The following is a 16222-nucleotide window of genomic DNA, read 5'->3' on the forward strand; positions in this document are numbered from 1 at the left end:
CTAAGCAATGTCCCCAGCCCTGCCTTGGTTTATTTTTATTACATAGAGGGTTTTGGGAGGGCGGCAGATTAGGGATACTGATTATGACTCCAATTAGGCTTGGACTTGCTGTATAACATGGCTGATATTGAACTTCTGATTCTCATTCCTTCACCTCCTAAGTGCTGGCAGAAGCCAGCCTATACCAGTCTTATATAGTGCTGGGGATCAATACATATTTCCAGTTTTATACAGTACTGGGCATCGAACCCAGGGCTTTGTGCATGCTAAGTAAGCATTCTACCACCTGAGCTACGTTACCAGCCCTACATAGAGTTTTAATAGCATAGCCTTATTTAGCTACTTCATGAAAGGATATTTATTTCTTGTTTTCCACTACATTAATGCCACAGCTATTGAGCATGCAATGCTATACACTTAAAAGTTGTCATTTTAGGGGCTGGAGAGATGGCTCAGAGGTTAAGAGCACTGACTGCTCTTCTGGAAGTCCTGAGTTCAATTCCCAGCAACCACATGGTGGCTCACAACCATCTGTAATGAGATCTGGTGCCCTCTTCTGGCCTGCAGGGATACATGCAGGCAGAACATTGTATACACAATAAATAAATCTTAAAAAAAAAAAAAAAGAGAGAATAAATACAAAAAAAAAAGTTGTCATTTTAGACTATGTCACTGGAATTTTTATGACAGTAGTACATGAAGCTGAGACTCTGCCACATGAATGAATACACTGTCCTTCCTAATGTTGTACAGGTTACCTCTCATGCCTGAGCATCCCCTGCCTCTTGGCTTTGTATTTGGCATTTAGTTTTGTGAATATGAGAGAAGTTGACCGTGACTTACTATTTTAATGCCTTTGTGTGACTGTTAACAAAATTGAAGGCCTTTTTGCATCTATACTTGCTTATCTATGATCCTGGACTTTACATACACTCTTTGGGGAGGGTCACTGGCAGCACTCACATGCTGTCTTTGTTAAAGTATATAGTACTGCCCTTTGTGTTGTAAATATGTTCTTACTGTAGCATTAGTACTTCATGGTTTGTGTTTTTATATTTCCATTTCAAATTTTAAATCGTAGGTAGTCAAAATTATAAATCTTTTTTCGATTTTTATTTTCAACACATGTAGGTTTAGCATCCCAAATTTGAAAATGCCTCCAACATTTGTAACCATAAGAGTGCTGAAGATGCCAGGCAGTGGTGGCACACACCTTTAATCACAGCACTTGCGAGGTAGAGGCAGGTGGATCTCTGTGAGTTCAAGGCCAGCCTGGTCTACAAAGCGAGTTCCAGGACAGCCAGGAATATTACATAGAGAAACCCTGTCTCAAAAAGCCAAAAAAAAAAAAAAAGAGTGCTGAAGACATGATACCATAAAAGGAAAACCTGTACCAGACCTGCTATGATAGGTCATTATATGAAATCACCTTCAGGCAATGTGTGTGAGATGTATTAGAAATGTAAATGATTCTATGTTTAGAATTGGGTCCCCCAGTTCTCATTACCTATACACAAATCACCAGGCATTGTTGCATACACCTTTAATTTCAGTACTGGGGAAACAGAGGCAGATGGATCTATCTGAGTTCAATGTCAGCCTGGTCTACAAAGTGAGTTCCAGGTAAGCAAGGACTCATAGTGAGATCCTGTCTCAAAAAACAGGTCGGGAGGCTTGAGAAATGGCTCAGCAGTTAAGAGCACTGGGTGCTCTTTCAGAGGATCTAAGTTTGGTTCCCTGAACCCACATAGTGGTTTACATCTATCCATAATTCCAATTCCATGGTATCCAGTGTTTTCTGACCTCTGTTGGTACCAGGCACATACATACGTAGTATACATACATACATGCAAACAAAACACTTATACATACTTTTTAAATCCTTTGGGACATTTACATAAATGTCCCCAAATCTGGAAAATCAATCTATAATCCAAAATACCTCTGATCCTATGTGTTTCAGATAAGAAATAATTAACCATACTTAAACGTAGCACAAGAGAAAATACTCTTTCCAATCTTAATATTTTGGGAGGGAGGTTTTAAAAAATATTTAAAAATTTTAATCCACATGAGATTATTTTACTATTAAAAACTAAACTAGCCGGGCGGCGGTGGCACACGCCTTTAATTCCAGCACTCAGAAGGCAGAGGCAGGCAGATCTCTGTGAGTTCGAGGCCAGCCTGGGCTACAGAGTGAGTTCCAGGACAGGCTCCAAAGCTACAGAGAAACTGTCTTGAAAAACTAATCCAAAAAAACAAAACCAAAAAAAACCCCCTAAACTATAGTGGGGCTGGAGAGATGGTTTAGTGGTGATAAGCATTTGTTGCTTTGGAGAGGACAAGGTTCCCAGCACCCACATGGTGACTTACAACCATCTGTACTCCAATTCTAGAGGATCCAGTGCCTTCTGGTCTTTTCAAGTAATGCACACATGTGGCACACAGACATTCATGTAGGCAAACATTCATAAAATAAAAATAAATCTTAAAAAAAAACAGCTAAATTAGTATTTAGATTGGTTTTGGAATTGTTTTCCAGATGTCTAGCCCACTGTCTACCTCATTATGGTGTTAGTTTCCTACTGGTTAGAAGTATGTCTGTTTTGCTATTTAAAAAATGACATTGCCTGATAAATGGCTGTGTCCAGATATGGCTGTCTTCCCCCAGATTACAGAGTCACTGGAAACACTGTACTGTGTTACTGCTGTGGTCTGCGCAGCTTTCGAGAGCTGACCTACCAGTATCGGCAGAACATTCCTGCTTCAGAGTTGCCAGGTAAGGAGCCTGTTCTGTCTGTATTGGCTGCTTCTCAATTCGAACAGGTACTTAGCATGGCATTATACTCCATACTTAACAGAAGTTGTAGAATGTAGGCAGAAGACAGACACACAGGATGGCTGAGGCTGCATTTGCTTTTCGGACCGGGTCAAGACACATGGGTTTCTAGAGCAAAGCAACATAAAGACACCACTAGAACAACTTCATTTCCTTGACTTGGTTTTCAGGTAAATTTGTTTTTCTTGTCCAAAAATCTTGGCATGATTTATGAAAACTGATCATAAAAAGAGATGCGATGTAAGCTTGGTAAAGTGCTTGTTGTGCTGGCATGAAGACCTGAGTTCAGTCCTCGTGCTAAAAAATGCAAAACAAAAACTGGGTATGTGGGTCTTGTAGCGGATCCAGGTTTAGTTTCCAGAACCCACGTGGAAACTTACATCTGTTTGTAACTCCAGTTCTAGAGGAACTGGTGTTCTCTTCTGGCCTGTGTGAGCACCAAGCACACACACGGTGCACTTAGGTACATGCAGACAAAACACTCTTACACATAAAATAAAACAAAAATCTTTTTTTAAAAAATAAAAAGCCGGCCGGGCGGTGGTGGCGCACGCCTTTAATCCCAGCACTCGGGAGGCAGAGACAGGCGGATCTCCATGAGTTCGAGGCCAGCCTGGGCTACCAAGTGAGTCCCAGGAAAGGCGCAAAGCTACACAGAGAAACCCTGTCTCGAAAAACCAAAAAAAAAAATAAAAAGCCAGCCGGGCGGTGGTGGCGCACGCCTTTAATCCCAGCACTTGGGAGGCAGAGGCAGGCGGATCTTTGTGAGTTCAAGGCCAGCCTGGTCTACAGAGCGAGATCCAGGAAAGGCGCAAAGCTACACAGAGAAACCCTGTCTCAAAAAAACCAAAAAAAAAAAAAAAAAAAAAAAAAAAAAAAAAAAAGCCAGGTGTAGCAGCTCATACTTATAATTCCACAACTGGGGAGGCACAGATAGTCAGGTCCCTGGTTTAGCCAGGAAGCTTAGCCTAATTGGCAAGCTCTAGGCCACTTGAAAGACCTTGTCTCAAAAAAAAAAAAAAAAAAAAAAAAAAATTCAATGTAGGTGATGACATCTGACACTTAACTTCTGGCTTCTACACATACATGTGTACCCACATACATGTACCTGTATGAACACAAACACACACACAGAGTGACAACGATGCTTTTTGCTCAGAGTTTCCCTGTATCTCCAGTTAAATTCATTTAGCTACATGAAAGGTGTGTGATACATCTAATGTAGACATGTACTTTCTTTTCCAGTGACTGTAACATCCCGTCCTGATTGCTACTGGGGCCGTAACTGTCGCACTCAGGTGAAGGCTCACCATGCAATGTGAGTGAAGCTGGGGGACATTTGGGTCAACTGCAGGTCCTCTAGGCTTAGAGCTTGGGAAGGCAACAGTAACAGTGAATTATATGCTAAAAAAAAAAAAAAATGCACTTTGGGGACTTAAAGTATCCTCTGTAGTAGAATACAAAGTTCTGGGTTCAGTTCCCAGCATCCCACTCCATCCCCCAAATACACATATATATGCTAATTTAATCCCTATACATCTATAAAATCCTACATTGTGTAAAATAGTATTTTCATACAGAAATTTGTCATGAAGTGTCGTGGCACAGGTGTGTGGGTTCACTCAAATCCATGGAAAGAAGACTCAGAGCTACCTTAAGAATGAATCTAGCCGGGCAGTGGTGGCGCACGCCTTTATTCCCAGCACTCGGGAGGCAGAGCCAGGTGGATATTTGTGAGTTCGAGGCCAGCCTGGTCTACAGAGCGAGATCCAGGAAAGGCACAAAGCTACACAGAGAAACCCTGTATCGAAAAACCAAAAAAAAAAAGAATGAATCTAGCCTTTCCGGCTGCTGGGGAATCCAGTCTCTAATGACTGAAACACTTTCTCTTCACCCAGGATATTTTTATTTTTCTCAATATTTACTTAGGCCAGTTGATTTCCATATGTTCAAAACAACTTGAAAGAAGCTCCCAAAAATACAATGCCAACTGTAAATTTCTCTATTCATCAGGTACCACAGTTTTCCGGGTTTCCTGAACTAAGTTTTGCATAGGCCTTTGTATCCTTGGGAGACTCTGAGACAAGATTCACATAGGGTGACAACAGGAACAACAGGTGTCTACTAAACAAAAGATGGATTAGGGCTAAGTGCTAACACTCCAGAACTAAGCCAGGTGTAACCCAGCAGGAATGCTGCCACAGAAATTCTGCTCTTATGTTATTTCTTGAACTGCTTCTATGCAAATATCTACCTCCATCTTTCATCTGTGTCTTCATGGTTGGAGTCACATTATGCTTTATCTGACAGCTTCCAGTGGTAGCTCTCTCTGGGTCAGTAGCTGTGGTCTGAACACATGCTGACAAAGTTACTGGCCCAATTTGTGATAGATTAATACCTGGGGTTTTCTTCATATTGTGTGTGTGGTGGGAGTTGTGTTATAACTTAGCCACCCTCACTGTGGTGTCTTCAACATAGTCTTCAAATGCTATTCATAGCAACATCTGCATTGCCTTATAAAGTCAGCGCTCAGCACTAATCTTTCTGCTCCTGTTTTTAAACAGTTAGTGGTATGGTCCTCTGCTAGTCAATCCATTCGCCAGTATTTAATCTCTAAACACAGATTTTTGATTCAGATTAAGACAATGGAACTGGTGCCCACAATATGAGAGAAAGATGAGAATGGAGATGACTTCTTAATTGGTAGCTTTGTAGTGTAAAACCTTGCATTGTGCTTGAGCATGAACAGCAGACACCATCTGTTTCAAGAAAGGAAATTTTAGGTTGTAGAGATGGCCCAGCATTTAAGACTGTATGCTGCTCTTGGCAGAGAATCTGAGTTCAGTTTCCAGCACTCACATTGGACAGTTAGTAACCACCTATTACTCTAGCTGCAGGCGATCAGATATTGGTGGCCTCAAAAACCCACATGCAGGTGTGCATACCTTCACACAGACATATACAGAACTAAAAGTAATACAAATACATATATATTTTTGTTTTTGTTTTTCGAGACAGGGTTTCTCTGTGTAGTTTTGGTGCCTGTACTGGATCTTGCTCTGTAGACCAGGCTGGTCTTGAACTCACAGAGATCCACTTGCCTCTGTCTCCCGAGTGCTGGGATAAAAGACGTGTGCCACCACCACCCGGCTTAGAAATAAATCTTTTTTAAAAAAGAAGGAAGGAAGGAAGCTGGGCAGGGTGGTGCACACCTTTAATTCCAGCACTCTGGAGGTAGAGGCTGGTGGATCTCTGTGAGTTCTAGGCCAGCCTGGTCTACAAAGTGAGTTCTAGGACAGCCAAGGCTGTTACACAGAGAAACCCTGTCTCAAAGGAAAAAAAAGAAGGAAGAAAGAAAGGAAGGAAGGAAGGACATTTCACAACTAACTCACTTTTGTTCATGGTAGTATGGATATGCGTAACAAAGGCACATGCCACTTTCTCCATGCATATCTCCAGTCTTGCCCCTGGTTTGTGGAGAGGGGAAGGTGTCCACTCTCACCTCAGCATCTGTCTCCACCCTGCTGGGTGAAGTATAGGCAAAGGCATACACTAAGGAAACACAGCTCTTATTCTCTAATCTAATACATTACCCACAGTGTTTTCATTTTTATTTTAAAATGTAAAAAGAGAAAAAGACTACCTTTGGAGTTTAGTGTCTTTAATATTACTAAAAAATACTTAGAGGGACTGGAGAGGTGGCTCAGCTGTTAAGAGCACTTGCCCCTGTTCGAGACGACTTGAGTTTGGTTCCCAGCACCAGTGTCAAATAACACAACCACCTGTAATACCAGCTCCAGGGGATTTGATTTCCTCTTCTGGCCACCTTGGCCACCTGTACACACATGGCATATATTCAAACAGACACATATAAATACATATAAACTTAAAATTCTTTTAAAAACAATATTTTTTTAAAAAGCATAAAAATTGTTGAGTGAGATCACATATATGATGCACACATGTTTTTATGTGGTGATTACAGTATGCAGTTTCACAGTCTGAGTAGTCTTTGATGTTTTCTCTCCCTGCAGGAAATTCAATCACATCTGTGAACAGACAAGGTTCAAGAACTGAGCGTTGGAGGATACACATAAAACAGTTACAGAGCACAGGAGGCAATAACACTATGTTTTTAAAAATACCACATACAGACACATTAAGGGCATTTTTAGAGTTCTCCCTTTACAGTTCCAGCACTGGTTTCTGGTCAGGCACTCTAGTATGGCTTTTCCCTCTGTGGAGCTTTAACCTCAGTCACACACAGACACACACAGACACACACACACACCCACACACACCCCATGTGCCCCAATCACCCGGGAGGCCTACTGGTTACACTAGTCTCCTAACCTCAGACACACACACACACACACCATGTGCCCCAATCACCCGGGAGGCCTACTGGTTACACTAGTCTCCTAACATCAGACACACACACACACACACCATGTGCCCCAATCACCCGGGAGGCCTACTGGTCACACTAGTCCCCTAGTCAGTGCCGGCAGACCAACAGACAGATCTCTCTCCCACTAGACAGCTCTCCCTGTGTGTGGTGAGGCAGTGATAAGTGCAGGTTTATACTTTTGTATCTTTTATACCTTGTACCTTGACTACAGTTAAAATGGAAAAGTTTCATGGGAAAAGGGGTCAGATACGTCAGAAGCATCTATGTAAGAAAAGGAAGCGTAAGTTTACAGCCTCCATAGATGTACAGGATATTCTTCTGTCTGGAAAGCCTTTTGTATATTTTTTATTTTAATAGGTTTGGTGCTTATCTTCTAATAAGATTTAAATATTAAAAACTGTAGCACAAATATAATTTACAAACTGACTGAAATTGGGAATAGTCTGATATTTGAAAGAATGAGCATATGTTTCTGTATTTAAAAAAAATCATTAAATGTCCAAAACTGCTAATCCTGAGGAGGATATCTTGAGTATACAGGTCCTTGACACAGGGCTGACCTATGCCTCTTATGCAGCAGGGTACAGCCTCTGCCCTTAGCTCTCCAGTCCCCGAGAGCAGACCCCTGCTGAAACTCCAGATGGCTCCAGACTGATAGGGCTTCTACTTTCCAGCCCCTATCCTGGTATATTAGGTTTGTTATGTCATCTGGAATAATACTTGAAATTTTGTTTTTCATTTTTTTTAAGCTTTTTTATCTTTTATTGAAATCACCTGTTATGTTTGTTTGCAAACTGCTAACTTTTTGCTTCTCAGGAATACAATTTTCACCTGTTGTCTTGCTCTTGATACAGACTGAGAGGCAGTACTATGTATTTGTGGGAGGTTCTCTTTTTTCGATTCTAATAAATGAGCTGTGTTTGTTTCTCTTCTTGTGTTTCGTTCATATGTGAGGTGCCACATGTTTCATGCTAATGCAGACAGGTGCCACTAGTTCACTACACTAATTCTTCACTACTCATAATATTTACTATATTGCCTGTTAGTCAATCTTGTGGCTCCACCAGGAGATAGATCATGTCAAGAGATAAGCAAACAGGATCTGGTTGGGCTCAAAACCTGAGCATCTTTGAACATGGCACAGGACAGTCTCTTTATTTTGTCAGTCCTGGTCAGTGGGAATGTTATCTACACCTTGAGCTGTGATGCTCAGTATTCAATCCACCCACCCCACCACTACCTCCCAACCACTCCACGCCCCTCCCCCCTTCAGGATTCAGGATCTATCCTGGGTTAGATAGGACCTGTACCTTTGCTCATGTCTGCAGGATCCTATTCCAGAGGGAAGCACGAGGGGCATGAAGCTCCTTGGGAATCACTTAATGCTCAGTTCTTTAAGGAAGCATGGTGCCTGAGAGTTACTTCAGAGGGGAAGAGGGGATTCCACAGAATTTCTGATGAACACATGGTGGAGAGAACAAGGCCTACATGTCAGGCTCTAGCATAAGGGAGCTTTGGGCCATGGTGATGATTCCTGGGGGTGATTTGAGTGAGCTGCTCATAGAGACAGGTTTGTGGGCCTCAGGCAGTGTCTTTATGATCATCTAAACCTCCTTTCTCTAGACTCTCACATAGCTCATGTATTAGCTAATTTTCTTGTTGCTGTGTGAAATAAGGAAGGGCTTATTTTGACTGTCAGTTTGAAGGTATAGTCCATTGTAGTGGGAAAGACCTGTTGGTGGGAGTATGAAGCAGTTTGTCACATTGAATTTGCAGTGAAGACGCAGAGAAATGATTGCTGGTGCTCAGCTTTCTCTTTGCATTTGAGAACCCAGCCCATGGGATGGTACAGCCTACATTCAGGGTTGGTCTCCTCTCCTCAGCTAAATCTTTCTGTAAACAATCTCACGGACACATCCAGAGTTGTGTCTCCTAGCTGACCTCAAATCCATTCAAGTTGATAAGGAAGTTGGACCATTCCACCCCAAAAAACCAACAATCTGCTGTTGTCTTGCAGCCTGTTACCCCATAGGGTATGCAGGCTTCCTCACAGGATTGCCACAGACTGTTTTCTCTTTAGCTCTTTAACCTGGCCTTGGAACAAACCCAGAGCAGGGTCCTGTAGATCTCTGCTTCCTGGTACAGCAAGGGGCACTCCTTGTAATCCAGTTTGAAGTTGTGGTCAGCTTGGCCTACACCCCTGCCTTGCCAGCTGTTGTACCCTTCCTTTTGCTATCAGAAGGAACCCTTCCTGTTCCAAATTCAAACCAGAAGTGGGTCTTAGGAGTGCTAAAGGAACCAGGCTGACCCCAGGAAAACTTCATTGGGCCAGAATCCCAATTACAACTGAGAAAATTGGTTTAAAACAAGGAGCCCCAATCCCAATTATAAAGGGCTAATTAAATCCTCAGGTTTAATCATCTTTATTACCTGATATTGTAGGGTGGGGTGAAGGATGATCAGACCAGGATTCCAGCAGCTCCTCAACCCTGAACTGGCTTTTGCTTCAAAGACAGCTAAACCAGAGATGCAGTCCAATGTGGGTTTCTGCCAGTTGAGGGGACCCTAGTGACAACCTACCTTGCGTTGGTCTGGCAGCCTAGGAGTGATGAGACAGGGTGGCCCTTACATAACTATAGTGAGGCTCAGCCAACAGAGACAGAAACTGTTGCCACCAGAAGCCCAGAATTAGGAGACTGAAACTTAGTAAAAAGAACACAAAATCCAGTGTGGTTATAACTTCAAGTGTGGTAGGATGGAAGAACCCAGACACTGTCCCTGAGACTGTTCTCTGGTTTTGCCTTCTCTCTTCCCTCAAATATTGGGATGCACAACAGTTAATGTTCAGACACTGTCAAGACTGTATGTAGAAGCTGGGTCTCACCTTGAGAAAGGAGAACAGAGGCCCACAAAGTGGGAGAAGCCAGACTCAACAGACACAGTTAGCCACATGTAAGTTCAGGTGATCTATAGCAGAGCCACCTCCACTAAGTTCAGGTGATCTATAGCAGAGCCACCCCCACTAGTACCATTAAACACAGACACTAGTTTAAATGTCATATAACAATAGAACTACATAAATAGTATTAAAACCAAAGGGAATACACACTTGGATTTAAACACTTCCTAGTCTACTGTACTCCATGCTCTCTAATCTCCCTGGTGTGTGTACATCTTTATGTCTCTGAGTGGATGGTGTGTTACTTGTCTTTCTAACATCTCAGATTTGCTTTGGCAGAATACTCCAGAGTAGATGCCATCATACCACCCAGACATGCCATGAAAGCCTGCCTTCATGGTCTTCAGCATCTCAGAAAATATGATCTTGTGACTTGGGTCAAAGCCCAGGCATCATCCTTCATCTCTCTTGCAGAGCTACTGCATTCCATATGACAAAACAACACTTCTCACAGTCTGAGTTTGTGCCTGGGCCACTGTTTACCTCTGATTACTATAGCCTTTGCCATCTCTGAAACTTCTGCCTTCCCACTGCTACAGACCCTATTTGACCATCCTCTAGCCTTGTAGACCTTCCTTCCCTGTGCTGCTCATATTTAACACTCCTAGATCTTCACATGCTCTCTACCCACTCAGGCAAGTTCCAAGCTTACTTCCTCACAGGAACCTGGGAGCACACTGGAGTTCAGAAGCACTTTTCTCTAGGTATGTTTTGTTTAGGTACTGGCTCAGATTGATAAGAGAGGTCCTTTAAAAACTCTCTCTGTGTGTGTGTGTGTGTGTGTGTGTGTGTGTGTGTGTGTGTGTGTGTGTGAGAGAGAGAGAGAGAGAGAGAGAGAGAGAGAGAGAGAGAGAGAGAGAGATATTTAGAGGCCAGCTTGTAGAGTTGGTTCTCTCCATCCACCTTTATATGGGCTTTTTTAGGTTGCCAGTCTTGTGCTGAAAGTATCTTTACTGCTGAGCCATTTACTAGCCCAGTGAGGTCCTTTCTAAAATTTCCATAAGATTGCTGAATACCTGCCCACCTATCCTGACATTATCTCCTGTCCTGTATGTCTGTTTGTTGGCTGTTTCCCACCCTGGAGTAAGTTTCTTTACAGTGGGGATTTTAGACAGCATCTGGCAAAGACTTTGGCACACAGCAGTCCTCAGTAAGACAATAAACAGTTTGCCCTTGTAAGTGGCAGCTCCTCCCACTCTGCAACTCCAGCTCATACCAGGTATTGGTTTCTGAAGGTTTGGTCCCCCAACTCCATGGACATATAAATTTAGAACCCTGTTAGTCCTTTTGTTCACCTCAAGACCCTTTGCATGCAAAACAGTATGGAGCTCAATGTACTCAAATTTGTTCATCGACTGATGAATACAGAAAAGGGAAATATCCAGAAAATAAGAGTATTATTCAGCAATGAAAATGAAGCACTGAAACATGTACAACATGGATACACCTTGAAAAAGAACTCAAAGCTATATAGTATATGAATCCTATTTATATGCAATGTACAGGCAAGCACACTCAGAAACAACCTAGTGATGACCTGGGGCTGAAAGAAGGGGATGAGAACCACTTCCATGAAATTGCTTTAAAACTGGATTATAGAAATGGGTGTACTGCTGCCAGTTTACTGAAATAATGATCAAATTGTACACGCGGGCAAATTTTATATCATGTCAATTATACTTGAATAAAGCTATGGCAATTTTTATTTGGGGTTGGGAATGTAGCTTGGAGGTGGGGAAATAGATTGAAACATTCAAGGTCCAGGACAGTCTGTAGCACGAAAAAAAAAAGTTTATACTTAGTATTTTTTCTATATGGATGTGCCATCAGTTTAATGTTAGGTATCTGTATTGTTGCTTCTCCTTCCTCTCCCTTCCTATGTCTTGACATATTAGAGACTGAACCCAATAGTCCTACTACTGAGCTACATTCCAGACCTTTTTAAGATAAAACTTACTCTATAGTCCACTCAGGCCTTGAGCTTGTGGTACTCTGCCTCAGACTTCCTTATGCTAGGATTGCAGTCGCGTGGCTTAGCGTCCGGCGTCCGACCGTGGATAACGCTAGCATATCAAACAAGGCATCCGAACTCTTGGAATCGCCTGTACCACCATGAAGGCGGTGTCGGGTGGGAGAGCCACGCCCTAGGGGGTGTGACCACGTGGATCATCCTATCCACCAGTCAGAAGGCGGCGAGGGGCGGGAGCGTGGCGAATCCCGGTTGCGCCACTGCCGCCGGAAGCTCAACTTTTTTTTTTTTTTTTTTTTTTTTGTCTGAGTTGGTCCAGTAAGCTGAAAGTTGTTTCTCTGAGGTGAAGGCCCACAAAAAATTTAAGGTCACTTTCTGAAGTCCGTCTCAGTTCTGCCCGGAGCAAGATCCATACAGACTTTAGTTTGAAGGTGGCTACTGGCCGCAATCTCTCTTCCGGAACGAAATCCGCGCGGACAGGCTGTTTCCGGGGGGTTGCTCGAGACTGGTGCCCTGTTGCGCCCCGCCCCTCGCACGGCCACGTCCTACCGGAGTCGCAGGGCTGGGCCGCCGATGGTGAGGGCTGTGGGGCTAGCACTGAGGAGGGTCGGGGCCTTGGGGTAGTGGACGGTGGTGGGACAGCGCCGCGCCTAGAGAGGCATGCGCCGGCAAGGCAGATGCAGAATCCGGGGAGGGTCGCGCATACTTTGGGTCAGCGGCGGCCAGCTCTAGTCAGCTTTTCCTTCTACTGTCTCAGGCTGGAAGCCTGCCTCGCAGCTGGTGTCAGTACCGGCTTGGGAAACGCAGGGGGTCCCTCTGCACCTCATGGGATGCGGTCGGCCCTGAGAGCGTGTGCTACTGCTGCTTGGGTCAGCTTGTTTGAAGCCTGCTCCTTTTGCAGTTGATGACGAACGTGAGTGACTTAGTGGCAAGTCGTTCAATCTGTGGGGGGACTTATTATTTCGGTTCTGGTGCTCAGAGGTGTTTCCCGGTGCTGCTGAACATGGACAGTAGAGCCAGTGCTAGAGAGCGCTAAGTGAACAGCTCACCACCTTTCCACAGGCGCTTTCTGAATGTCTGTGGAAAGACAGGCCCTGCTTGTAACAGGTCTCAGGATATAGTAGTGTTGTGGTCTCTGTTCTCACTACTTTATAGTGAAGGTATACTGACAACTCAAAACAAAAAAAATTGTTGAGAGGACTAGCTTTGTCAGGCCTGCGGAAGAGGTGACTTTTGACCCAAAGCAGGCCTCCATGACAACTAGCGTCTGTGCAAAATTGTTGAGAGTAATGTCGCAGCAGAGTGAACAAGAAGTGTAGAGACCCAGCTGAGCATGGTGGCGCACACCTTTAATCCCAGCACTCAGGAGGCAGAGGCAGGCAGATCTCTGTGAGTTTGAGGCCAGCCTGGTCTACAAAGCGCATTACAGGACAGCCAGGGCTCTTACACGGAGAAACTGTCAAACAAACCAACAATAAGTGTAGAGACCCTATGGAGAGTCAGCTGTACATCTGAGTGCATAATGTAGCGAGGTAAGGGAAAAAGGCATAGAATTAAGGGATGTAGACATAAGCAGGAACCACATAAAAGTAATCTCAAGGTTAGGCTAAGAGCTTTGTATTTTATTGTCATTGGGACACTATAAACCATTTACAGATGCCTCATGGCCTTTTCTTTTATAATCCTGTAGTAGCTCTCAGCTACAGTGTACCTTGAATGGAAAGAAAAGGGAAAAGCTGGATGTAGTTGCACATGTCTGAAATACCAGCTCTTGGGAAGCCAAGACAGGAAGACCTCCACCAGCTTGAGGCCCATGCTACATAGTAAGATTCTGTTTCAAAATCCAAAAGCAGATTGGCAAGATGGCTCAGTGGTTAAAGGTTCTAGAGTCTGATAACATGAGTTCTATGGAAGCCCCATGGTGGAAGGAAAGAACCCATTCTCATAAATTGTTCTCTGACCTCCACATATCTGTGCCTTATGAACACGGACATGATTTGGGGCGGGGGGGGGGGGGTGGGGATCCTATCTCCTCCCTATTCCCCAGAAAAGAAAAGAAGCAGAAGAAATGAAAGTTATCTGTTGTTATTCAGATTTAAAAGTAGCTGAGTTTTGGCCAATTCCCTTAAATAGTGTTATTTTCTCAGTGAGAATATAACTTCAATTTGGCTTTCACTTATCGATTTTGAACAGCTGTTGAAAGAAATAATTATACCTGTTTATCCAGGGCATGAACACATCCTGTATCTTACTGTAGTCCATCCTAGCAAAAAAATTGTATTCATTTTCTTAATGTTTTTGTTGATGAGAAAATAAGCTAAGAGTGGCTCAGAAATCAGTTTAACAAGATCTCTTACAGCCAAGTGGAAGAACAGTCAGGGTTTGAGGCAAACATATTTAACTCAAAACCTGTCACTTCTTGTCCTTGCTGTACCTGAGGCTGGCCTTTGGTTTTTACTTATACAGAGTGCTATTTGCTATTATTTGATAGTGTATATCATCAACTAGACATCTTCGGGAAGCCCGATTTCTCTTTGGCTATACTTCTGTCTAATTGATGATAACCTCAGTAATAGGGTAGCTATTGTTTGTGGACCAAGTTCATGGACTTTAAATGGGAAAAGCTCGAAGACCTGTTGCATCTGAGATTTCAGTCTCTCAATGTGAAGTCTAGGTGAACTGCTGAAGTTAGGTATATCTTGGGACTTTCTCGGTGATGACTTTGTTCTGCCATCTAGAAATGCGAGTGCAAGTAGTTAAAAATGAAACTGTGTACTGAACGAAGTTATACAGGACTGTAATCCTGGCATTCAAAAGATAGAATCAGGAGGATCTATATGAGTTGGAGACTATCTTGGCCTGTATATTGAGCCTTTGTCTTAAAAAAAATCCCAAACCAAAACGAAACAAGTTGAGCTAGCTAAGTTAGCTCCATCAGTAAAGAGCTTACTCTTCAAGCACGAGGACCTGATTTTGATGCCCATGTAAGAAAGCCAGGTGTGGTCGTGTACACTTGTAACTCCAAGCCTGGGGAGGTGGGAACAGGCAGATCCCGGGTCTCACTGGCCAGCCAGCATATTTGTATTGATGAACTCCAGGTCAGTGAGAGAGACTGTCTCAAAAAAACAAGTTGAATGGCATCTGAAGGTGTGCACATACATATGCACAAAAAGAATCAAATTTACCAAACAGCTGAAGAACAAAAGGATAACTATGAGAATCAACTCTTTGTTTAAACAAAAACAAAACCATAGAAATGTATATATTACTGAAAACAGCTTTTTTGTGCCTCTCCCTACCCCTGCCCCAGCTGTTTCTTCTTCTTCCCTGGTGCCCAGAGACTTGCCCTTGTCAGCAGTCTGAGGTAATGAGACCCTGTATGAATGAGTCATGCTTAACAAAATTCAGAGGAGACAGTAAATGTCAGTTTATTACCCTTCAGCCAGGACTGGTGTCGGAAGCCTGGCTCCTGGCACGGTCCAGAAATTTTGTCTGTAGATCCACTTAAGGAGGAGCTAGCTGACTGTGAACAGGAGCCATCTAAGTGAGTTAACCAGAGTCAATTGTAGTTGGGGTCTTCTGTTCTGGAAGGCTGTACCATTCTATCTCTGAAAGGAGGACGGACTGCTTAGGAATCAGTTTTCTTGCTCAGCACAAAATCAGAGTAAGGAGGATAAAGAGGGGAATATGTGATGGTTTCTAGTTTGTGACAACCTGATACACCTGCCACCAAATTACATAATCAGTGGAACTTAATATTCTTGGCTAATGTTTGTCTTTATGGATAGTCTAAGTTATGGGAATTGTCACTGTTTGCCTCTGAGCATATTATCTCTGGGACTTCTTAGTTGCCCTCCTTTTTTGTATTTGTCCTATTTTAGACTTATACTAGTCATTCGCTATGTTGCTAGGCTGAGCTGACCATATCATTGGTGAGTTCCCTCATTCACAGGTGGTCATCAGTCACAGAAAACAGATGGAGTCAGAGGACATGTGTCTGCAGTGACAGGCGTCAGTATGCTAGCCCTACTGTTGAACTGGCAT

The 16222-nt window shown here is 43.3% G+C and overlaps 2 protein-coding genes across 7 annotated transcripts in view; both read left to right on the forward strand.

The window, feature by feature from the left end:
* Nucleotides 1–8179, forward strand: part of Chfr (checkpoint with forkhead and ring finger domains) — a 33713-nt gene extending 25534 nt beyond the window's left edge. For both annotated transcript variants that reach the window (XM_052754843.1, XM_052754844.1), the window contains exons 16-18: nucleotides 2672–2779; nucleotides 4085–4157; nucleotides 6874–8179. In XM_052754843.1, the coding sequence (XP_052610803.1) occupies nucleotides 2672–2779; nucleotides 4085–4157; nucleotides 6874–6916 (224 nt within the window). In that variant the 3' untranslated portion in view covers nucleotides 6917–8179. The remainder of the gene's footprint in view (nucleotides 1–2671; nucleotides 2780–4084; nucleotides 4158–6873) is intronic.
* Nucleotides 8180–12506: 4327 nt separating this feature from the next.
* Nucleotides 12507–16222, forward strand: part of Golga3 (golgin A3) — a 49277-nt gene continuing 45561 nt past the window's right edge. For 2 of the 5 annotated variants that reach the window (XM_052754849.1, XM_052754850.1), the window contains exon 1: nucleotides 12770–13091. The gene's annotated coding sequence lies outside the window, so the exon portion shown is untranslated. The other 3 variants (XM_052754847.1, XM_052754848.1, XM_052754846.1) reach the window with 3 other exon arrangements.

Source organism: Peromyscus californicus, unplaced genomic scaffold (assembly GCF_007827085.1).
Source record: "Peromyscus californicus insignis strain IS unplaced genomic scaffold, ASM782708v3 Scaffold_2__1_contigs__length_46816999, whole genome shotgun sequence".
NCBI classification, from domain to species: Eukaryota; Metazoa; Chordata; class Mammalia; order Rodentia; family Cricetidae; genus Peromyscus; species Peromyscus californicus.